The sequence below is a fragment of the Coloeus monedula genome (assembly GCF_965178545.1).
Source record: "Coloeus monedula genome assembly, chromosome: 2".
In the NCBI taxonomy this organism is placed as follows: domain Eukaryota; kingdom Metazoa; phylum Chordata; class Aves; order Passeriformes; family Corvidae; genus Coloeus; species Coloeus monedula.
Genome location: NC_138782.1, coordinates 97610168 through 97635381, shown reverse-complemented (window position 1 = coordinate 97635381; position 25214 = coordinate 97610168). Strand labels below are relative to the sequence as shown.

Genomic DNA, 25214 nt, shown 5'->3' with positions numbered 1-25214 from the left:
AGGAGCCAAGTAGGAAGAAACATGAGAAGACAGTAGTGCAGCTATACCTTAAGGAAGACACAGAGTAGGATTTTTATTGTAATGGTAGGACAAAAGTGTAGAAATGTAGGATACCTTCACAGGATATTAATTAGTTCTGTGGGAACAAATTGAGCAATGGAAAGTAAAATCAGATGTAGAAAATAATTGTGGAACAAGCCTGAACAATTCAAAACTATTGTGTCAAAAAACAATAGCAATTGCAAAATAGCTGATGCCTGACTCTGTATTAGAATGCTAACGACAACATCATGATGCATGTCAGTTACCAAAAATTACAAAAACCTGTAATCGTTCCCTTATTCATATTAAATACTTTTTTCCTAGACCTTGCAGGGGTTAAGAATATCAAAATGCATTTATTTATCCAGGATACAAACAGAAACAAGAATTCAACCCAAGCTAATTCAACTCAACTAATTACTGCCATTTCTTATATGGCAGTAATTAGTACCTCACAGTATATAAATTCATTCTACAGAATGTCAGTTAAACTTTTGTCATTACATGGTATAAAATTTATAATTACTACAATATACACTGATCTGTATGCAAAGATTTCTAAGTGAAGTGGTAGAAACAGCAAATTAAGAGGTCTTTAAATATTGCATCAAGAATCATGATTCCATTGTATTTATATCTAAATTGGACTTCTAATGCTTTTGCAACCTCAGAGCGAAGGCTTTTCTTGACTATTGAAATTGAGCAAGTACTGCAGAAAGTACTTTTTGTGCTATGTGCAAGTGCAGTCATTCATGCCTAAACCTGGAAAACAGGTGTTCAAATGATGAAAGATGATTGAAACACAATTGTAGCTGAATAGTATGAAATGGTTATGATAGCAGTGTGCTGTTTTCTTCTCAGGAAGGAACTGTACATTATACAGAGACATCAATGCAGACAGTAAGATTAATATCCCCAAGGACTTTTGGAAGGGCAAACTTCATGGATATGGTTTTCTTTGGATTAGTTTCTAGACTTAGGTATGAAAATCTCCATCAAGTGCCACCTTATGTTCAGTTTTTAGGCTGCATAACAAGTCTGTTAAAAATAATCCACATTTAATGGGAAATGAACAATACAATTCTTGCAGTGAATATTTGGGATATTGTCTGGATTGTGGTCCCTCAACCAGTAGGAATTTATCAATTTATCAATATCTGTGTCATGTAAAACATGTGAGAAGTTCTTTGAGGATTTTGCTTACAATATTCTTTGAGATATTGCTTACATGGATGAGTAGTAAAAACACTGAATTATTATGCAGTGAACAGAAAAAAGAACTATATTCTCTTTCTTCTCTTTGTCCTGTGACACTGTTTTAGAGTAAAAATGACAATCATCACTCAAATTCCTTGTGACATTTCACTCTTAAGGGCATTTGTTACACATATTTGAAGCACACTTCTTGCGAATGAGGAAAAATTATACTCACCAGCTTTATTTGAAATACAGAGACCACAAATTGAGACAAGAGGCTTTGACTTGATATATGAAAAGCTTTTTGACTGTTATGCATTGAAACAGGTCCTGCAGTTTCTATCCTTGGATTTTTTTCATATGACAAGAAAAAGGCATTCCGTATCTAACTGAAAAAACATTAGGTAGGGGACTCATAATACTTAAGATCAGTCATCTAAATGTATGTTTTATGAAGAAAAATAGCTAACTCAAGAGGGTGATTCATCCCCTGCTAAGATAGACACAACGAATCCTCCTCTGTAGATGCCTTTTCCTCTCCATAAAACATAACAGAATTACATAATACTTGCTGAAGATCGGTCTTTACTTTTCAGACAGTAAACATTAGGTGGAATGTGCACTTATGCCTGGAAAACTTTAACAGCCAAATGTACGTTTGGCTCCAAATATGCAGGCATATGGATCTAAGAGGTTAAGTAGGATAGTTTGATATATAAAATGCAAACTTTTGCCTCTTTTATACTTGAGTGTGTAAGTTTTCGCATGTGTCCTGTATCGTGTTTTTCTTGTAGTTTTAAAAGGTATTAAGCAAGCATAATCTTTAAAATAAAAGCTGTTCAACATCTGAAAAAGAAAAAGAGACTACTGCACACTGTGGTTCAAGTGAACCAGTTCAGCCCCTCCTGTAAATAAAAGATATACTCTAAATTGCACGTTTTATAACAATTTAAATTGCATTTGAATACCTTTTCTGAGACACTTCTCTTTTACTTCCTCATTGCTCCCTCATTAAAATGGTTTTCCTGATTTCAAAGATGATTTTCCATTTAACAGTACAAGAAGAGGAATGGGTTTACATTAATAATGCCAGAATTGAATAGCCCTTTCCACCTTTTAAGTGACTAAAATCTGCATAGTCTAAAATCTGCATAGCTTTCTATTTCTATTCTCTTCATTTAAACATTCAGTTAAGCTTACTGAATTCACTGGCTTCACCTTTTCTGTTAATCACAACTTCAAGAGTCTTTTGGAGATGAGTAACCTATTCAGGGAGGAGGGCAGAGAGCTGTGTGCTGTAAGTCCAAGACAATCTTATCAGCCTACTGGAAAGCACCTGTGGTATTCCTTAAACTTTTGCTACAGCTGAAAAAAACTCAGCCGTGAAAGGAATATATGCCTGGTCTTATTTGAATGGATCATAAAAGTAAAACTTTCAAGTTGTAAAGCTTCATTCAAATCTACTCTGGTTTCCATGCAGCTCTTAGTTTCTAACATATTTGAGCATGTGTGAAGAAAATGCATTTTACCCTAAACTTGGATGACATGTTTTTCCCCAATTACCCAAATACATGAGTATCTTGTCGGTTTTTCTTCCGGCATGAAATAACCTCCAAGACTTCAAATACTGGCTACCACTCAAAGCTAAAATATTCTGACATCATCTACTGGTATTTCCTCAAGCTGCTCTGCTACTGCTCTGCTGAGTTCAGCTCTTGGCTGCCTTTCACTGCAGATTTATCCTAAGAACGGATATTTGAAGGTGAAGAGAAACAGCATATTGCCCAGTATCTGGTGATCACAAGAAGGACCTTTCCTGTCCAGCCTGAAGCTCTGTGTCACTATAACGAGTATATATATATATATATATATATATATATATATTTAAACAGTTCTCTGGTTTTGTTACAGTACAGAAAAAAAACCCAATATTTTCAGTATTTTTTATGTATGATAAATATCTATTACAAAGACTTATACTTTGCTTTAAATATTTTTCAGAGTTCAGTAAAAAACAGTGATGTGTTTGCAAGAACATTCATGGGATTATTCTTGAAGAAAATTAGCAAATTTATCTCAGTACAGTGCTGAATTCATCAATTTCCTTTTGCTTTCACTTCACTGTTCTGATTTTCTTCAATTGAGTAATCCTATTGTGAAACAAAGTATTTTCTTAATTCAGATTGAAGAGTCCGCTCCAGTGGTCTGTTTGCTTTGCCCTGGTGCCTAATCTTTTCATGTTCTCCTCCAAAGACACAATTATGAGAATACTACCTTTTTTTGGCTTTGGAATAAATAATCTACAGTTTCACATTTGGCAGCACCAGTGTTCTCTCCATATTATACTTATGGATCAAACATTTCTTTCTTATTACTCAAAGTCATGTGGGACCATAAACAAATTGTTACCTCTTTCTAGGTTTTCTTCTGCTTCACTATGGCCTGTTGTACCATGAATTCTTTCTAAAAGTTTAGTATTTATGAGAGTAAGAAAAAAGCAGTCAATCTTACTATTCACTTCAGTTTATGAAGGGAATTCTATAATAATTTTGTTAATAAAACAATATCCCACACTCAATAACCTGGAAGGATCATTACAACTTTTCCTCTCAGCAACCCACTTGACTTTTCGCAGAAACATCACAGTTTTCCGTAGGATCTCTAGTTTAAACCAACTCACTGGAATAGTCCATCCCTTTTCAGTTTCTCTGTTCCCTGCCTGAAGAGTATTCTGTCTAATACACTCCCCCAGTGTTTCTCAAACTAACAGCTTTCAAAATCTTCCCTACTAATTGGTATTATAACTCCAGAGAGCTTCACAGCAGGCACAAATGTTTCTGCTATATGGCTACCTGTAAAAGCTGTAGGTTCATGATCAGTTGGCTTCCTTGTTCCATCAATTCAGCAAAGTACTGCCTGTCACTATCAGACCTTCCACCTGCTCCCTGTGCTGGAAATCTCTGCATGCAGTACTAGTGAATAAGTGGCACCAAGACAAATTGGTGTCACAATGGATTTTTACACAAATCTTTCTCATTCTGTGTGTATAAGCTGACACAGGATCTGCAAGTTTAAAAAGGAGCACAGCCATTTGTTTACCATTAACCTTCTCTATGTCTCCTAGCTGGCCCCTTGCCCTGATGGACTGCCTTAGCTACTTTGTGCTTTGAATGTATGATGTATCATAATAAAACCAGTCCAGCAGGCATCAAGTCTTCAATGACTGCAGATACCCTCCACGGTTCTGGAAAATTGTATCAACACGATTTGCTCTGTGAATATACAGCATTACAGAACACACTGGGCAGTAGTTTGTAGGAATTTTCTCCAAAAATAAATCATAAAATGAGATCCACTCAGTTCCTTGTTTGAATGCCACTTCAACTATAGTCTTTTGAATAATTCTGGGGAGGATAACACCATGCCAAACAATGGCTGAAGTCTGAACTGCTGTTACTAAATCGGTATCTTTTTAGTGTTGATATCATGAGGCAGCTATGTCTGAGCCTTTTTGGCAACATTTCACTAGACACTTAAGAAAGAAGTATTACCTGTGGCAGTACTGGACTACATATTTAACAGTGGTTGTGTTAGCCACAGAAAGGAATGGTCAAGAAAGATGGTGGATTATCTTCTTGTTGATGTTTTCATATCAAGACTGGTTTACTCTCTTAATAATAAAATTAAACAAGACAGAAATTATTGTCTCAGTACCATTTAAAGGAAAACTATACTCAGCATCTCTTAAGAGCTAGAAAATAACAGGGTTTTCTGACTTTTTGATTTTATCAATTGCTTTTATTTAATTTCTTTTTGAAATTTACTATAAGTAAGAATTATAAATTAAACCCCTGACTAAAAGTACCATGCATCAAGGAAATACTGCAAATTCTTTTCACTTATTTAAAACATCATTTCTAGGATTTTAAGGAATATGTAGAAAAAACGGATATGCATTTATAGGCAGACTTAGTGAATTATGAAAATTCATTGAAAGAACTAGCAATTGCAAGTTGATTTACATTATTTCACTTATGGTTTTTGATTTGTATACATTTATTTCAGCAGCCTCTCTTATATTCATTGTTTGACTTCAGGATTATCTGTTTGTTAAATCCTCAATTACTGAATGTAGTCAAACACAACAGATTGATAACTTCTGTTATATAATTATTAAAATACCTAATACCTTCTTGAACCTCTAAAAACTTGCCAAAAATAGAATAGTTTATTTGAAACACTCTGCAACAGAGACCTGAGTTACTGTGAAAGTAAACACACCCATTAATCACATTTTGCTTTGGAAACTTTCTTATTCTGTTCTATTTCCAGGAATTTTGAAAACAAATATTTAACTTAAGAAGATTAATTTTAGCCATATAGATAAAGGTATTGTGTGGTTCTTTCCTCTTCAAAAGAAAACCAAAAATATTAAAACAACCTTCTATTGTTCAGAAATAAGCAAAAGCTAAACGAGCATACTGTACGTGCTGTAAACAAGAAAAAATGCAGGGGATTCTTTATCACACCTTTTAAGTCATTCTGTGTACATTGATAAGCTCTGTTTCTGGGAAGTGCTAGGTTTTCATCTCCTAGTAAGCCTGTTAATGATACCTCACTTCTGGGGAATTTACACATTTATGAAGCACTGGCAAATGACAAACCACACACTCTGCAACACCCACTGAATATGCAAAGAATCTTCATGTATCAGCAGAGGTGTGGGTAAAGGAATTAAAAAAAAAAAGAAGTTCATAACTAAATGACTGTAACGTCTTTTCCCCCATGGCAATGCCACCAAGGAACAAGGAAGAACAAGAACTGTATCCAGTTATATCTGATGTGAGTGTTCATTTCCATGAGACCAATGTTGCTGGTATGACAGACATGAAGAAGACAAGGCAGAGCATATCACTGCAGTGAAAATTTTTCTGGTGGTTTTCAGGGCCATTAAAAACCATGCCTCCTTCTGACTACAAACTCTGAAAGTATGAAAAAAAATTCCACAGGAAAACACAGAGAATCTGGGACATAAATATTTTTATTGACGAAATCACATCAAAATACAAAAAATGAAATGAAAATGACACATGGTGTGTGGAGAGAAAAAAACAACAAACATCAAAACAAACCCTTCACTCTATACCTAATTAATTTTTTAAATTTTAAAATTTTCTTTAAACTCCTACTCTACTCTGGTAGAAGATGGGACAATAAATATGATTCAGAGGGAAATCCAAACACCAATCATTTGGATACACCTTTTACACTACAATTTTTTATTTATAAATTCAGCTCGCCAAGCATTTAAAAAATATATTTACTTAATGCATTAAGATGTGCAATTCTAGTAGCGCTACTTTTTTTTATGTCAGTGAGCTGGTTTTCTTGACCATGCTAATAATGGGACACTAAATATTGCCAAAAATACAAGATAGAAAGATCTGAAAAAATTGCTGAACAAATTAATTATGCAAATATTTAAATCCAATTGGTAGTTCCAATATTTTAATGAAAAAAATTATAATAATTCTGTTTGCCTAATCAAAGAGCAAACAAAGAAAAGAAAATTAAATTGACTGCTTGTTAGTTTTGGCTGACTGGAAAAGACCAAGTTACAGCAATAATATAGCTATGATAAGATGATAATAAACATGATATTAATTTGATATGAGGTCAAAAGAGTAATTAAAGTATCTGTATGCTAACTATATAAAAAGTCTGATAATCTGAATTCTTACTAGGAAAAGAAAAAAAGTTTCTTATTCCATTGTTGCTCAAAGAGGTGCATTGTGCTGCCTCCCATACTGACTTGCTATTGAAAAGCCAGTGGTGTTGCTAGATATGTTATGTTAATGTGGTGATTTAACACCAGATGGAAATTAAACTCCAAGTAAACCACTCCGCTTAACCTTAACCTTTCCAGTAAGAGGGGAACAAAGACAGACACTATAGGTTGAGATAACAAAAAGGAAAAGAACAATGGAATAAGGAACATGCAGTAACAGCAACAATAGCAATAATAAAAGTATACAAAAATAGAAGGTATTTTACACACTACAGGAGTTCACCACATTGACTTAGTTCCATGGCTGCTGGGACAAAGATAGGATGGTGGATGCTCCCCATAGGTCACATCCATGCAGCCCCTGGGACAAAGACAAGATGGTGGCCACTTCCTTTGGCTGGTTCTCCCTGTCCCTGAGCCCAAAACAATGGAAAACAATGGTGGACAAACCCCTGAAAGTCAGATTGTCTGTGCCATGCCACGCTGCCAGTTCAGAAGCTGGACTTGACCCCTCATGGCTGCTTCCGGCACTGGCACTGCACCAGTTTCTGCTGGGGTTTTGACTCTGCAACACAGGGGTCCTGCTTTTGTCAGCACCATGTCTTGGGGACATAGTGGCTTTACCATGTCTCCAAACCATGTCCCAGAGGACCAGGAAGGGGATGAGTGGCAGCAGCAGAGGACAATCCCGACAGAGCTGATCCCAACAATCAACAGTCTCCCCAGTGGAGAGGCAAAATGAAGTGCTTCTGGGGTGTGCTCACCTTTTCTCGCCCCCAAAACTACCCCCCCAGCAATGGTGTGTCTGGTCTAGAACAGCAACCTGGCCCTGCCCACATGGGTCTAAGGCCTGCCTCCTCTGCATCCAGGACAGTGAGGCAATAAAAAGCTCACCTCTGCACAAACAGAGGAGCACAAGTACATGATGGTGGATGGGTGACACAAATGCCACCTCACCCTGGCTCCCCTGGGACCACCCCAGGTCCACTGCCACAAGTGCAGAAGAAATGCAGAGGGTCCTGGGCAAGTGGGGGAACCTCCATACCAATAGAGACCCAACCTCCATCCCGGCCTCCCCAGGGCTGTCCCTGGTGAGACCCAGCCCCAAGGGCTGGGGCACAGCTCACTCTAGGAGCTCTCCAGTCACTTCAGAGACTGAAGAGGGGCCCTGCTAAGGGACACAGAACTCATTGTGGAGAAAAAGAGAAGAGCATTTTGGGTTTGCACAAGGCTAATTATGGAGTATTTAGGGGAGGAACCAACATCAGGGAAAGGGATGGATTAAAGTGGCTTGGGAAGGAACAGGTGTACAAAAATACAGGAATAAAGTAATGGCAGGGATCAATTGCATGTAAGCTGGGGCTGGTCACTATGGTTGTATGACCATGCCCTGTGTAGTAGCTCTATCTGCAGTGACTTTCAGGATTGAGGAACTCCAGTCCTTCATCATCTAATTCCCAGTGAAACCACAAAAGGTGTGTGAGATCAGAACAAATAGATTTAAATAGATTTATATTAAAAATATAAAAATGTCAAAAAAGTATTTGTGTATTGGGTTTTAGTGGCAGCTTTTTTGAGGGGGGTAGGGGTGCTACAGGGGTGGTTTTTGTGAGAAGCTGCCAGAAGCTTCCCTCATGTTTGACAGAACCAGTGCCAGATGGTTCCAAGACTGACCTTCCAGTGGCTAAGGCTGAGCCCATCAGCGATGGGATAACATATTTAAGAGGGAAAAAAAGTCACTGTGAAGCATCAACAGCAACCAGAGAAAAGAGTGAGAATATGTTAGGGTTGAGCCTGTTTTACACCATGGCAGTAACTGGCGAGTGATCTTTTGCTGTCCTTATTGCAATACATTTTCTCTTACCTGGTGAGGTGCAGGAGTGAATGATTGATATGGTGGGCACCTGGCATCCAGCCAAGGTCAACCCACCACAGTCTTTATGATGCAATCTGAACATGGACAAGCTACCATTTTTCGAGGAGTATCTTGTGATTTTGTTTCATGAATAACCTTATACCTGACAGCTACTGAGAAAAATCTATATAAGAACTCTAAAATACAATAATGTACTATCTGGTAAAGCATAAAAGCTGCTTTCATTTAATATCTAAAGACTGCAATCAAAATTACTGACTTGTCTGTTTCCCCAAAACAATGAAGACTATTGTTCTTGTGCAGCATAATTATACACCTTCACCACACAATGAATGAACCAAGCAAGCAGTCATAAAGAGACAGCACAGACTGACTTTAAAGGACTATTCTTTCTAGCAAGCAGCAAAAGGAGAAAGCAGCCTTAAGTAACGTCAGAAAACAGAGTCCTGGATGCCCTGAGGACAGGTGCTCAGGATTTAGAATTTCTGGAAAAGCAGAACAATCAAAAGGATTCCTTTAGTTTGGTCTGATAATGGGGACTCATCTATTAGTGAAAACGGTTACATGAAAAAGTCTATACAGTTACTTTAGGTGTCTCAAAGACAGAATAGCTCAATATATCATCGTATCTATCCCAACTACATGTGTGTATTCTGGAACAGTCTGTTTAAACTATTGGGAATAGTTGCCCATAAGGAAATGTGTCTTGGAGGTCTCAGAGTCATATAGTCTTCAATGCAGAATTTGCCCAGCAGACAAATATAAGGATTGTGTCTGGAGACAATCAGACATTGGAGGCATCGTTTCACTGATATGTTTTGTGCCTGAAAACAAGGTTGTGTATGTCACAAGACTTTGTTTTTGGTGTTTTGTTTTTTTTTTTTTTGTTTCATGATCAGTTCAAATAATTATTTAACTTGAGAAAAGCACCTAAGATGGAAATCTATGTCAAAGCTGTTGAATTTTAGCAGAAGTTTCTGAAAACAAAAATGTAACAGAGAAGCTGAGGGAGTTGGGACATTTTAGCCTGGAGAAGAGAAGGCTTGGGGGGGATTGGGGTGGATCTTATTGGTGTGCATTAATACTTGATGAGATGAGAGGGTGTAAAAAAGGTGGGCCCAGAGTCTTCATGATGATCCATTGACAAGACAGGAAGCAATAAGCACAAATTGAAACTCAGGAAATTTCACTTACAAGTAAATGAAAACCTTTTTACTCCAAGGGTAAACACTGGCATTGGATGCCCAGAGAGGTTGCAGAGTCTAATCTTGGAGGTATTCAAAACCCACCTGACATAGTCCTGGGCAGCTTGCTTTAGGTGACTCTTGTTTGAGGAGGACAGTGGACTAGATGAGGTCCAGAGCTCTCTTCCAACATCTACCATTGTGCAATTTGTGGTACCAGTAGACTACTCTAGCTGAAAATACTGTTACTTCTGCTTAGTTTTTAAATACACATATAATATAATTACTAATGCTGTATAATAAAAAAGGAGTTAATGAAGCTGTTAGATTAACCTGATTTTTATAACACTCTGAATTTTCATCCTATGGGTCTTGAAATATTTCTCCTATGTTTTAACACAGTTGATGCTTATATCACTAACACAGGGATTTATTTAATTGCAACTGAGCCTGATAAGATAGCTAGCTGTGTAATACATGATCTGTCATGTAATTCAAAGAACTTTGTATTAAATACAGTAAATTTTATAAACCTTCATTTCAAAATTATTATTTAAATTAAGAAAGGAAATTTGTGTAATTGTAAGAATTTTAATTGCAATAAGATACTTCCACTTGTCATTCAAGGTATACTCTACATCAGGGAAGTTTACACTTATACCCAATATCTGATGTATTATGCAGATCAAGAGAGACACATTTGAAATAATGATCTCCCCAGATATTTCCCAGAAGTTTTAACTCCTTGGTGAGTATTTGTCTAGAGATAAGACATAATGAAGAACAACAAAAGCTATTTTCCAGTGTATGTAACTTTATCCCAAACTTCCCCCTTGTTATTCTGTTGATTCATGGTTTTCTGGTGCATCAGCAGGACAAATCACATTGTTTTCGTGAACCCCAACTAACAGGCTTAAGACACACAGAGTTAACATAAGCACTGCATTTACATTCATAGTCCCCAGCAGTGATATTATATATGCATCCTTGGTAAACTTTGGAAAAAATAAGTTGTAAGTGCAAAGGATCACATACTTGTGCTGAGTTGCCAAAATGAATTGAAATTTTAGATTTTTTTTTTTTTAATGAAATGTTCAAATCATTTTTAAAACTAAAAGAACGATGTATATTAAATGCTTTTGTTGCACATGCATGCCATAGTCACCAGAAACATATAGTTGTTGCAGTGTATTTGTCATTTCAAAAATGATAGAGGTCCCACAGTTTCAGGAAAAAAAACCAAATGTCTAAACTCCTAAAGGATTTGATGGTGTGTGGGGGTAAAAGGGTTGAAACAGCTTATGTAAGTGCAGAATTTAAAAGCACAGATCAAATAAGAAGCTTTATCTTTTTTCAGTATAACTACCATGTCTTTCATCTTGAGTAATGATTTATAAAGTAGAAAAATCAGTAAAGAATCCATTCCAAAAAATCGCATTTTAAAAGGTATCTCATGAACATAAGTAGAAATGACAGCAACACTGACATCCTCTTGTCTTCTTTTGAGGTTGTATATGCAAATATATGCAGGAGCCTGAAATAGAATTTGTACTATATTATGGTTGAGTCAAATTTCCAAAAGATGAATGTAGCTTCCGGATAAGAGCTAGATTTTGAATCATGAAGGAAGACAACGTTTAGATAGGAGCCTCCCTTTGTGTGGAATTGACTTTTCTGCAAGTTACATTCCAGGCATGTTTTTAAAGCAAAGATCAGACTGACTGCAAAGAAATTTATTATTAAAAAGTGAGCAAGAAAGTACATACTTAGAGCAAACTGCATTGTGAAGCACACACACTTTTTCCAAAAGTAAATCCCTAGAGATGTTTGATCACACAAGGAAAACAGATATTCAGCGTAAGGGCAGTAGTAGTATGAGTCAGCTTTTTACTATGACTGTGATATTTAAACATATTTATCAAATTCCACCACCACTTTAGTGATACTTAAAGTTAAAGGGTTTTTTGGTGTGCTTTATGTGTTTCCTACCTTGAAACTGAGCATTAAATCCCTTTCGTCGGTGATTGCTGTCAGACGTAAAATGGAGTCGTAACCAGTTCTTACTGCTGATAACTGGAGAAGGTAGATTCATACCACTCAACCTGGAAAAAGAAAAAACAATCTAATATTAATGGTAAAAAAAAAAAATTCATGTGTACTGTACTTAAAAGAGAAAAAAAACCCCCAGACCTCAGAATATGATAGAATATAATGATTCATTGTCATCTAATCTCAATGTATTACTAATTAAGTAGCTGTTATGTTGGGAGAAATAAGAGGGTTTTTTTTTCTCATTACAGCTATTTTTATGATTAAAACCTGTATTTCCAAACTATTTTTTCATTATGTAAAGAAGAAAATCAGTCTCGTGAGAGTGTGTGCACACAAGTATAGGTGTGTATGCATGTGTCAAAACATTCAGGAAAAAATAAGCTTATTCAGTTACGACAAAAATCTCATCATCTGACTCCTTGCTGTGGTAGTTACCTCACAGGAAGTCAAATCTCAAGTATTAAGAAATGTTAAATATGGGTTATGGATGCTATCTCTTTTTAAGTTTGGGTGGTAAATTATTGGTACACAACTATGCTGGTAGAACTGATTTTGTGTATATTAAGTCTTACCCACATTTAATAAGAAAAAAGAGAAGTCTAAGCACAATTGCATGCAGGCTACCCAACTTGCTTAACTATGGATATAAAGAAAGTGCACAAAGAATTTTTCTAATACAGGCAACAGGCCCTTGGGCCACACTGGATTATACATTGTCATTCATTACACTACACCATTTATTAATGGAATAGCTACCGCAGAGAACCTGATATGATTTAAATTCATGTCTTAGCTTATCAGATGGTAAACTTTTATTTTGTTTTGCATGATCATGCTCCAGATTTCAAATTTTACCTTTTTTATTTTTTTTTCCCTGAATAACTCTGGAAAACTACACAAAATTAAGTTTCTCCTTTTCAAAAATGTTGATTACTTGAAACAAAAGTCAAACTGATGAATATCAGAAATTCTCAGCTAAGATATCATCTGTGTGAGGGTAGATTTGCCAGTACTAGAGTAGACAAAGTACATATCTTTGGAGCTAAAAAGTAACCAAACTGAAATGGGATTTAGTCTCTCTCCAAAATTAATCAATATAGTGATATACATGCCTTTTTCCATCATAGTATGAGATATCAGTTTCATTAAATATTCCAGATTACTAGGAAACCCATCAAGTTAATAAATAATGATTCTGGAGAAGTCTATTTAGAACCATGGCTGAATCCCTTTTTCTTCTGCAATAGAACAAGACCAACATATTGAAATATAGACATTCTTAATAGGTGTTTTTTTAATCTACTTAGGACATGCAAACTACATCAAAGAAATTTCATTTTTATTTATAATCTCATTTTCTTTATCTATTTGTTAACAACATAAGGGACACCCAAATCCTACTTAAAAACAGCTTTGATTGAAAAAAGGGTTGGTCTTTTACAAGAAGATTTACATGCTTCATTTTAGACATGGCGTTCTAGAGTTCTTAAAGGTGTTGGTTAAAACATTCAGACCTATACATGTTTCTACATCTCATTCAAATGGACTTTTATACTTTATATATTCTTTCACACACACTTTAGACTATTTTAGAGCACCACTCTAAATATTTCTAACTACAAACTGGCATTTTCTGTTTCAAATCTGCTTAGAATTTGGGTGTGCCTGTAGAAAAGGAAAAGAAAAAACAAAACCATATGCGGAATACAGACTCTATCTTTGCTAGTACCTCTTAGCTATTGACAAAATGTATGCTAAATTTAAAAGTTTTTACTATATATGGGCTGTAGTTCATATCACTGAACTACATTTGTCCAAGTACACAAACTTACATCCTACAAACACTGTTTTGGGGTTTTGTTTTCTTTTATAAAAGAAATATACACACATTAACAATCTATCTAGTATATCCAGAGCTCTGAATTTCAAAGCTGGCAAAACTCTAGGCTGAATATTAAATTGTAATATGAATTACATTGTACATTAATAAAAGATTAAATGAACATCATTATAAAAGCATGTTCATAGCAGATCTTTCCTTAGTTACGTTTCTAATAAACAGCAATTTCCCAGACAGACAATACATAAGATATTTTCATATGTATGTGAACTCTGCAAGGAACCACTAAATAGTCTCAAATCTCCTCATAATATTATGAAAGATAATATTAAAATGACACTGAGAGATTATTTTACGCAACCTATTTTAGCAGAGCTCTAATTTAGCTGCATGATTTCCTTCCTACTGAACTCTAGATAGGAATATGTTCTTTAACAGCAATGCTGCTTGTGTTTTAATTGGAGAAAGTTAGAAAGTGTAAAAAAAAAACTTAGTTGTTATTATCAATTCATATAACTTCATATCAATTCCTGCTTAAGAGACTACACTATTTAAGGTTAAAACAACAGAAAATAATGGAATCTTAGAATGATTTGCATTGGAAGAGACCTTAAAGATCATGTGGTTGCAACCGCCTGCCATGGACAAGGACACCTTTCAGTAGACCAGGTTGCTCAAAGCCCCATCCAGTCTGGCCTTGAATACTCCAAGGGATGAGGCCTCCACAGGTTCTCTGGGCAACCTGTTCCAGTGCCTCACAACTCTCATATTGAAACTATTCTGCCCTGGACTGATGAGCGCTCCCTTGATCTCTCCTGGGATCAATGTAGGCAGCTGTTTAAACCACAGAGTCACAATAGGCATTGGGAATGTGACCACCCCTTCTGAGGTGTTCAGGAAATACTAACAGGCAGGACTTGTGCAGGCAGATTGCTATGAAAGCAAAGGTGCAACTAAAGAAAAGTCGTCTTTATTTCAAGTGCATACACATATTATTCATTTCTGTTCTATATGAATATAGATAGAGCAATTTTAGCTCAGATTAGGTGTTAAATCTAAAATCCGATGAAGGCTTGGAACTTCTTTGTATCAGAAAAATTATTCAGGTAAGGTAAAGACCCCCATATTTCTTAATATCAAAGTTCTCCTTAAAAGATTTCATGCTTTGATCTCTCTTAAAGATTTCTCCAATGCTGTCTGAAAGGAATATTGAAAGTTTCTCCATTCCTTTTAGCTGAAGACATTTATTGTATGGGAACTAATACAAAAGAAATTAAATTCCTCATGTTTGAATTCTGCCTCTGCTATGAAAAATGTAATCCATTTTTGAATCTGATTTTAAGGTCTAGCATAGACAGTCTTCAAAATCTGCCCTAGCCTTGGGTGGAAATGATATCTAATCTAAATTACCTTAATCAAGTTGTTCAAGAACAAACACACAGATATGTATAAATAACATTATTTGTGCGTTTTCTGGAAATAGTTGGTTTGACTTGAAGCGTGTTGAGTTTTTATCTCCTGTACTGATGGCAGTCAGGCACTTATTTTCTAGGATCAGGGAGTTAAAACCACCAAGTGTCTCTTGGACAAGTGACATATTTGAATGCTCTGGGCTAAACAGTCTTTGAGGCCAAGCACTAAAAAGGATTGAAGGAAGCATTAAATAGCTGTTTATTCACTGAGTATCAAACACTCAGTGACCTGTTAAATTGCAATCCTGTGGGAGGAAAAGAAACAAACAGAAAACAATTTTTCAAATAACATTGTAAGACAGTGCATTTACCCTAGGGCTTGGAATGAAGATTGCACATGGAACCTAAAATCTCTAATTTCTGCATATTAGGTGTTGCACTGTGCTCTATGGAACAAGACAGACTCGCAGGGAATTCCTGTGCCTGTTCCAGCACCATAAAGAACTAAAGGGGCAGGTTTTGAGAGCTTTATAGCTATATTAGTACCACACTACACCTCTGGTGGCAAACACTGCGTCTTACAAGAAATAATAAGAAATAATTAAACAACCCCAGCTATTCTCCATCTAAATCTGAAGCCAGCCAGGCTGTTGCAGGATCAGAGACAGCAGAGGAAACTCTCCTTCTGTTGTTCACTGCGGGCTGCAGATAAACCTTTTCATGTTATACTACTTCAAGTGATGTTTTAATTTTTATTCTTATTCCATCATTTCCTCACACAGACACTAATCTACTGTTTATACAAGTGTAATAAGACATTCTATTTCCATGCAGGCTTGAAGGAGTAATATTTTCCTTATGTATAGTATGTCAGATACAGAAGCAGAACGTCCTTTGAAGTCTATTGCATTATCAAGACATTGGGATACGCTTTATCAAAATTATTACTAACAGAATTGTCACTGAAGTATTTTTTCTCTAGTTAAGATTTTCCAGTGGTTATTCAGATATATAAATTCAGATATAGCAAAACTACTTTACATTTACTAAGAGAACTAATCTAGAGAGGAGTGATTTTGGTTTTGATTTTGGATCTGTTAATAAAAAATTAATGCTTTTGTCTGAAGAAATAAACCAAATCTTGTTTCTTTTACAAGGTTCTTGACATTGTTTTGACTATAACAAACAGATAATCTTATCTTATAAAAATACTGACACTTCAGTTTCATGAAAATGTGGGAAAGAATTAGAATGGGTTTTGTCAACTCATCTACCCTTATCCTTCTAATTTAGCTGCTTTCCCCATTTGGTACTAAGCCAAATATCTATATAGTTAAAGTCATATTATTTATTAAAAATACAGTAAAAAAAGAATAAAATTAATTGAATCAAGTCTAAACAAAATAAAATTCAAAAGTACAGACTCTATAAGGACTAGTTCAGATAAAAAAAACCACAGAAGCCCGCCAACAAAGCCTATTAGGCATCAGTTTTAAATACTCCTGCTATTTCTATATTCACCTAACCACAGAAGTATTCCTATTCTCTAGAATGTGTTTATTTATTTAACTATTTATTTATTTTGGAAAAAGTGAAAAATATTGTTGTGGCTTAGGAATGGTATTCCCCAATTTAGTTCTCCCACTGAGACTCCAAACCACACTACTGCTTGCTCACTCTCCCCTGCTCCTTCCCTTCACAGCCCAGTAGGATGGAGTTGAGAACTGGAGGCACAAAATGTGAAGATCATGTGCTGAAATAAGAACAATTTACTGAAAACAGCAATGACATAAGAACAGTAACACCAACAATATTAATAGCAAAAGTATACAAAAAAGTGGGTGATTCATATACAAACGTGCTCACAGGGACCAGAAGGCAATGAACAGTGGCAGACAATGCCAACATATTTTTTGACCAGAAGCCACTCTCTTCTTTTTGGAAGTCAGAGCCCCTTACCCCTACCCTAGGCAATGCCCTGTGGTATAAAATAACCTTCTGGACACGCCCACAGCCACGCCCCATCAGCTACTGCAAAAAATTAACTCTGTCCCGGCCGAAACAAGGACAAACATTTAATGAGTTCCCTTAACAGGTCTCTGGGTTTGGAGAAAAGAAGAAAACTGTACCCTAATTTTCAGCTGAGAGCTATCTTCCATTTTGAAATCCTCTCAGCTAAAATATTTATATGAGCATCCCTGCAGATACATGTCCAAACAAGAACTTTCAATGATCATCACTCACTAACTTGCAAAATAACGGGAGGTAGTTTTTCAAGGTATAAAGTATGATGATTGCAGCAAATTAATGAAGACAATGTCTATGCATGTGTGCATATATAGTCTCTCTGTATGTATTATCTATATTCTATATGTAAACATCTATATTTAGTATAGATATATTAAGAAAGAATGTTAGAGATTTATTGATTTATTACCTCAAACTCATTGTAGCACCAGGATGGCCAAGGCTGTATCTGGTATTAACTACGAGCAAGTAATGAGCTGCATTAGCTGTAAGTAAATGTGTAGTTTTGCAAGCTGTGTTAGAGGGCTCGACAGTGAAACATGCACACTGTAGCTGCAGTTTCACAGACATGAGATGCTCTGACAAGCAGCTGCTGCCTGAAAGAAGTGTGATGTTCTTTTCTGTTCCTCCTTCTCCTACATTTACTTCTCCTTCCTTAATCCTTTGCTTCCGTATTGCCCCTCCTTACAAGTATCAAATTTGATTCTTGCTGGAATTTCTGTGTTCTTATTTAAACACTATAATGGAAGAAAATTATCCTCTCCTCCCCAGTCCCTCCAGGTGAGACATCTGTGTGCCATTTTAGTGAATTAAATTGCTCATGGAAAAGAGAAACGAGTCAGAGCTGACATGAATTCAGTGTCAGGAGTACAGGAAAAGCAAAGTGAAATGAAGCTGGAGGTCACGACTTGGGGAAAGAAAGAATTTATACATGAATATAAATTAGGGAACAACTCAACAAAATGTAAGAGGGGATAGATAGCTTAACAAGACTATTTACAATACCAATGACGTGAAACAATACTTGTTATGCTTGATAAGTGAGACGAGGTTATCTCCTAAATAAGAACTATCAGTTTAACAGGAAAAATGTAAATCCTCTCTTCCTTATGTAGTATTTGAAATAAGAGACTACTTACAACAGCTAACACAATCTACAAGGAAAGGGTTCAGAAGTGGGGAGAGGGAGAGAGAGGGGCAATGTGAGGTGTTTCTTATTTAAAGTAATTACATCCAGCATGATTTTTCTCTGCCTACTTCCTTAACCATATGTTGTTATACTGGATGCTGTCAATAAATACTTTCATTTGCATTGTACCTTATTACCTCCTGGGACAAGAATGAATCCAAACCAATGGATATGGTTTGGGGTGAGGATTTTTCACCCTAATTTAAAGACATAGGAGTACCTTAGCAAATCTCAGCTTGCTAAGTGCCCCTAGATGCTCTCCTGAGCATTGTTCAGGAGAACTGGGTATGTCCCAGCTCACCTCTCAGTGAGAGCTGTTTTCAGGTGAGTCAGGAAAACTAATGACTAATAGTAATCCAGAAGGCTCTCACTGTAAAGGAAAAAATTGACAAGCATCTTAAGTCATGATGGACCACAAGGAGTTTGCCAGAGAATTTTATATCAAATACTTTTGTCAGACTGGGTCTAAGAAAACAGCTCAAATGAAATGCAGAACTGATGAGTGTAAAAAGCATGAAAGAAAGGAAAACACAGACATAAGGGAATAAGCCCAGGAATAAGGTTTTACTATGACACTGTCAATTTCAATGATTCAGATACTTTCCGTTGAGTAGTCTAAGAATGCAAAATTTTTTATTTGCTCAGTTATCCTTCACATTGAGAGTTGAAGGCTTAATCATTAATAAATGAAAGCATGCAATGAAAGTGCCTCTTCAAAATGAAATAACCCAACATTAAATAAAGGACTATGTTCCATAATTGTTTGATGTGGCATTACTGTGTAGTTATTACATTCATTAAGCTCATTACTAACTTCACTGTATTATAAAGAAACACTGTCCAGTAAACATTTTAGGTGTATGTTTCATAAGGAATGATTCTTAACAGGAGAAAAGTAAGAAGACTACTTTGCCTGTGATAATGAATTTTGAGAATTTTATGTAGTCATTACAGAACATTTTGAATCTGGCAAAATATTGCTTACTCACTTTGTTCCCTTCTCATGGCACATATTGACAGTTATATTGGAACAGGCTGACAACTAATTTAAAACTAAATTAGGATAACTTAATATAAAATTCTTTAAGGCCATATGTTTTCTTTTTCCCCTAAATAAATAAAGTTCTAAGACCATAGCCAGACAGGTAAAAATGGAAATGTAAGCAGAAATTTTATACATTTTCCAAAAACATATTCAAATCATACCCTCCCAAGATAACAGCCTAAGTTCCTTATGTGATCTGAGCAATTTACATGTATGCTTAAAAGCCCTTTGGCCCGGTGAAATGACGAGAGGTGAGGCTTCATCTTATCTAATGCAGTTGTTAGCAGTGAGTGATCTCCATCTGTGAGAAGCTCCTTTTATAGACAACAGAGAGGAATAAGTTTTTTGGGAATATATATAATCTGAGGTATTTTAGACTTCCTCATTGGTTTGAAATGAATCTCACCTTGGAATGCAAGAGCCATAGTGAAGAGATCAGTAAACAGCAACACCTGAGCATCATTCAAGGCATATAAATGCTATTGTATGTTGTGGTATGAGTGGCTATAGCCACAATGACCCCAGACCCAACAGCAGCATCTGAGCTGATGTCTGAGATGACCTCTAGGTTAGGGTGAATTCCTATAGCCCTTCGCTCTTTTAATTTGGCTATCGAGAATTGATTGGTTACTGTTCTCCCCTCCTAGTTTTATCTATAAGGCCATAAATATTTATCTCCTTAGTTGAAATATGTATTAGCTCTAGAAAGTTCTGTGTTACTTGATGCCCCATTGGTAGACTGTCTCTGACCCTGCCTACAAGTTATCCCCATTGGTTGCCTCCTTGTAAATGCCTCCCCTATTGCCTTACCCTGTTACCCTTATCTCTGCCTTCCTTTCTCTGAGTATAAAATCTCTGGACCCTCTTGTGAAATCACCTTTTTGTCCAGCTTTCCGTCCCCTGAATCCTTCACCTGCAATAAACCTTGCTTGTAGAGCCCACATGGAGAGTCCCTCCTGCTTCTTCGCCTCCGCTGTCGCCTCTACCACCTTAGCCTGGGGCTCGCTCCTCAGAGGAAGGGACTCGCCCTTAAAACTGCCGTGACTTGCCTGCCAAGGACAGTCAGCAGAGACGCTGTGTCACCCTCCGAGCTATCCCTAGGTTTGGTGTCTCAATTGTAATTCAGCTTGCAGGACATATGACATAACTAAGAACTTTATTCTCCAAAGACAAACCTTTCTGTTCTAACTTTGTGCACCCAGGCTCAGTGTGTATTTTGTCATACTTCACACTGCATGCGATACTTGAACATACTTTGTGTTTGGCTAGAGGTTAAAGCCAAAGGCAAGAGCTTTTTATGTTTTGCAACTGGTGTTTGGAATAAGAACATCTTGGTTTGTTGATTCACCAGTGTTAGCAAATATTTTTCTTGATTACTGTTGTGCTATTTAACAAACATCGTAAGGACAATATTCCGTGGCATTCTGAGTTCTTCCTCTGGAAGATTATTACCGCTCTCAAGCTGATGAATAAAAGAGCAATAATTCCTTATATGTCTAGGGGTCTTTCTGATATATGGCTTTCATTGTCCAGTAAAACTGGAACATTAAGTTCTAGGACACCACAATCAATTAGATTTTATTGTTTAATACAGTGATATTCCACCCAGGCCCTGAGTTCTGCAAGCCACTTTTTTATAGTGTTCAAGGAGCTCTACATCCAGAGCCAGAGAAGATACGTGTAAGGTCCTGAAGTTCAAATGGCAGTTTTCCTGAAGGAAAACAAAAATTTAAAACAAGCTCACAATTGAACAAACATAAAACTTAATTGAAGGCATTTTCACTGCTACAAATATATAGTAATTGGGCACTTCAGAGATAAAATGCTGCTTTAAAATTTGTTCCATAGCTGAGTGTAATTATTAATAGCTGCAATGATAAAATATAGCTCTTATAGCACACACAGTATTCTGTTTATGAGAACTGCACTGATAGTGTTTTTACTGCAATTATTCAGAGGCATTTTTGTTAACATTCTGAAAACTCCACATTTTTTACTGTGTTCATATTAATCCTTTAACAAATTCTTTAGTGTCCATATAGAGAAAACTTTAAATTCTATGATAAAATTCAGAAACTGCTCATCTAAACAAGAGCTGCCAATTTTTAATTTTTTTATTTCTTTAACCTTCAGTTATTGTGAATTATTAGTAGAGGATTAAGATCCAACAAGATGCAATGCTAAAACCAGATGTACGAATCAATGGCCAGTAACTATCAATCTTATTATAACTTAAAAACTCATTTAAATGATATAAGAACAATACTAGGGCAATTTTTTTAGGTGCATCAAAGTATTCAATAGTGGATTTTTAAGTACAGCAGGTACTCACTATACTTCTGTGTTAAGATAGACTGTTCTGTGCTACTCTGTGGTTGCTACTGTAAGATTTTCAAAATAAACTAAAATGAATATACAAATATAATGAATTGAAAAATGTTTTTCAATTCTGTGCAATTAATTTAATTTCATTACTTTAGTAACTGTTCTCCATTACATATTTTATATTGGATAAGTTGTTTTGTTTTTTGTTTTAATGAAAGGTTTCAAATATCCCATTTTGCTTTCTTATAAAATATCTAATGAAAAACAGAAATCCAGGAGGAAAAAAAAACTGATTAAAAGAGTCATTGGAAGTAATGCTTCATGATTTTTTTTGTTAGACTTTCATTTGCAGAAATTACATTGTCTGTTCTGACTAAGAAAAACCTGCACAGATTTCTGTACTTAAAACCTCAGTCCATATGTGGGGATGTTTAGAAACAGTCTCTAAAAGATGACTGTGAGAATACTTTTAAGAGCTCCTTTAGACTGTGCTTCTCTGCAGTGAGTATTGGGAATGAGTTTAGGATCAATCTATCTGACATATTAGATAATAACAAATAAGGGAATTTTTTTTTTTCTCTATTTTCTTTTATGATTCTCTATTATTAATCTCCGACCATAAATCAGTGAAATTCTGTTATCTTACAATAGATTTAAACTATATCTGGTAAAAGAAAATAACCCATTGGTTCCCAGCTGCAGACTGGGGGGGAAAGGAGCTGCTAACAGACAGAATTGCAGGTCTTCCAGGAATAAATCTGTACACAGCTTACTTTAGTTTCTTGGAAACAAAAACCAAAAAAAAAAAAAATCCCAAAAAACCTACCACTACCAGAAAAAAAAAATTCTTCATGCATTTTGTCTTAAAAACTTTATCGGACTCAACCAGGTCTGGGCCCCCTGGCATAAGAAAGACAGACCCATTAGAGTGGCCATGAACAGAGGGAGCACCTCTCATGTGAAGACAGGCTGAGAGAGCTGGGCTTGTTCAGCCTGGAGAAGAGAAAGCCCCAGAACACCTTGAAGAGGGCCTATAAGAAAGATGGGACCAAACCTTTTAGTAGGGCCTGTTGCAATTGGACAAGGAGTAATGGTTTTAAGGTGAAGGAGGGTCAATTTAGATTAGATACATGGAAGAAGTTTTTTACAATTAAGGGTGGTGAAGCACTGACACAGGTGTGCAGTGAAGTGGTGGATGCCCCATTCCTGGAAACATCCGAGGTAAGATTGGATGGGGCTTTGAGCAACCTGATTGAGCTGAAGGTGTCCCTGCTCATTGCGGAGGGGTTGTGCTAGATGTCCTTTAAAGGTCCCTTCCAACTCCAACTACTCTATTTGAAAAAAACCCAACTAACAAACAAACAAAGAGAAACACCCCAAACCCTAAATACTATACATTGAAATGGAATTTAATTGATGCATCTGTTCAATATTTTCCAATTTTAACTCTCCATTATCTGATAATCATGTAATTAATCTTTTAACTCTTTTATTTTTGAAACTTGCTGGGTGAAAGATTATTCATCTTCCTTCCTATGATAGAAATAGAGCTAGTAGAAATGCATTCTCTATCAAAAATGACTCATAGGTGCAACTTCAGAAGAATTAACTTACTTTTGGAACATTATATACTATATTACTATTAAAGACTTATGTCTGTATTTAAGAAAAATAGAGACCATTAAAAAAGAAATTATATCTAAATTGAGCCCTCCTTGATAGAGCTACTAAAAATAATATTGTATTTCCAGGTACATTTTATGTTTAATATGACAGTGTTAATAAAAAGCCCAGCCTTTATCTGACTGAAAAGACCAGACAATCTCAGATCAGTTTTTATGGACTGATTATTATCAAATTAGGATGCAGTTCTGAAAATATCTGATCTATACTGAATTCCTCATGCAGTGAGCTTGCAGTATTGGCTCCATCTGGCATTAGGAGTTTCTTGTGTCCATAAAAAGGACTATAAAATGTTTCTCTCTGAGAATACTGAAAATAGAAATTTTTTGTGTTATAAGTTTAAATGTTTTATTGGTTCAATCTGTAACACAATGCAGATGCTAAGATGCTGACTCTTAGCATCTTTGAAAGTCATACTATTTTGTACCTTCATGTGGACATAGTTCAAAATTTGGATAAAGAATTTGAAAATATGAGTGTGATCAGCAAATATACTACTTGGATGAAGCACTGGCATGACTGCAGCCAAGCAGTGATAATATTGGTAACATTAAAAACAAACAAGTAAACCAACCCACCATGTTCATGTAAATCTAACTACATGTCCAAACAATATGATTAGTATTTCTGAAATACAAGTTTTTTCTTGGGATGGAAGCTTTGTGCAGGTCTATCACTTTTTTTCCTAAGGATGCTAAGCACTGAGTTAGACAAGAACCACTGTATTTACTCATTTCAGTGATGGTATGTGTTTCATTGATACTCTCAAGTGGTAAAAGTTAACCTAGCTGGGTTTTGTTGATACTTGGATTAGATAGAGCTAAGGCAAATGTTTACACCTTTACTGTATCTTGCCAAGGAAGTTGACTTATCTGCATTTTTAACATGTTCTCATTATACTGACCATATTACTTTGTACTTACAGTTGTATCATTAAGTAGAAAACTCTTTTTTGTCTTCTTAAGGTATTCTTAAATGGCAAAAAGTAACTATTTCCACTTGAAACACCAAGCTTTACCCCAATAATAAAGCCAATGGAGAACAACACGATTTCTATTAATATATTCCCAACTGGTTTGGTTTTGGTTTTGTTGGGGTTTTTTTTGTTTTGTTTTGTTCTCCCTCTTTGTCTGTACACAGAAATTTAAGATACTGGTTAAAAACAAACAAAAAACCTTGTTGTTCCCCCACAAATACTGTTTGGTAACTATCAGAAAATAACTGTAAACAAGAAGGATCACGCAACCCCTGTAGTTAATAGGAATTGACATTTATGTACCCACCTTCACAAAACTTGTCTCCCTTATTTGAAATTATAATACAATGAAATAAAATTTCTGGGCTGTATCAGCAGTAGAACATGCCAAACAGTAACTATGACAGTTTGACAGAAAATGTTGGCTGCATCTTGTTGGGACAAAATTTCAGTGTAACAACGAAGAACTGAAATAAGAAAAGAGAACTTCCCAAACTGATGTAAAACTTTTCCATTCTATGAGGCTGATATATTTTACTTTAAAATATTGTTACTATGTAAAGAAAGGAACATCATG

The 25214-nt window shown here is 35.8% G+C and overlaps 1 protein-coding gene across 1 annotated transcript in view; it reads right to left on the bottom strand.

Moving 5' to 3' along the window:
- The window catches only part of CSMD1 (CUB and Sushi multiple domains 1), a gene marked incomplete at both ends in the record, with an annotated part of 1098128 nt that overhangs the window by 377254 nt on the left and 695660 nt on the right, over window positions 1–25214 (bottom strand). Inside the window, one exon of the mRNA XM_082276664.1 lies at window positions 12077–12189. Coding sequence (XP_082132790.1) covers window positions 12077–12189 — 113 coding nt within the window. The remainder of the gene's footprint in view (window positions 1–12076; window positions 12190–25214) is intronic.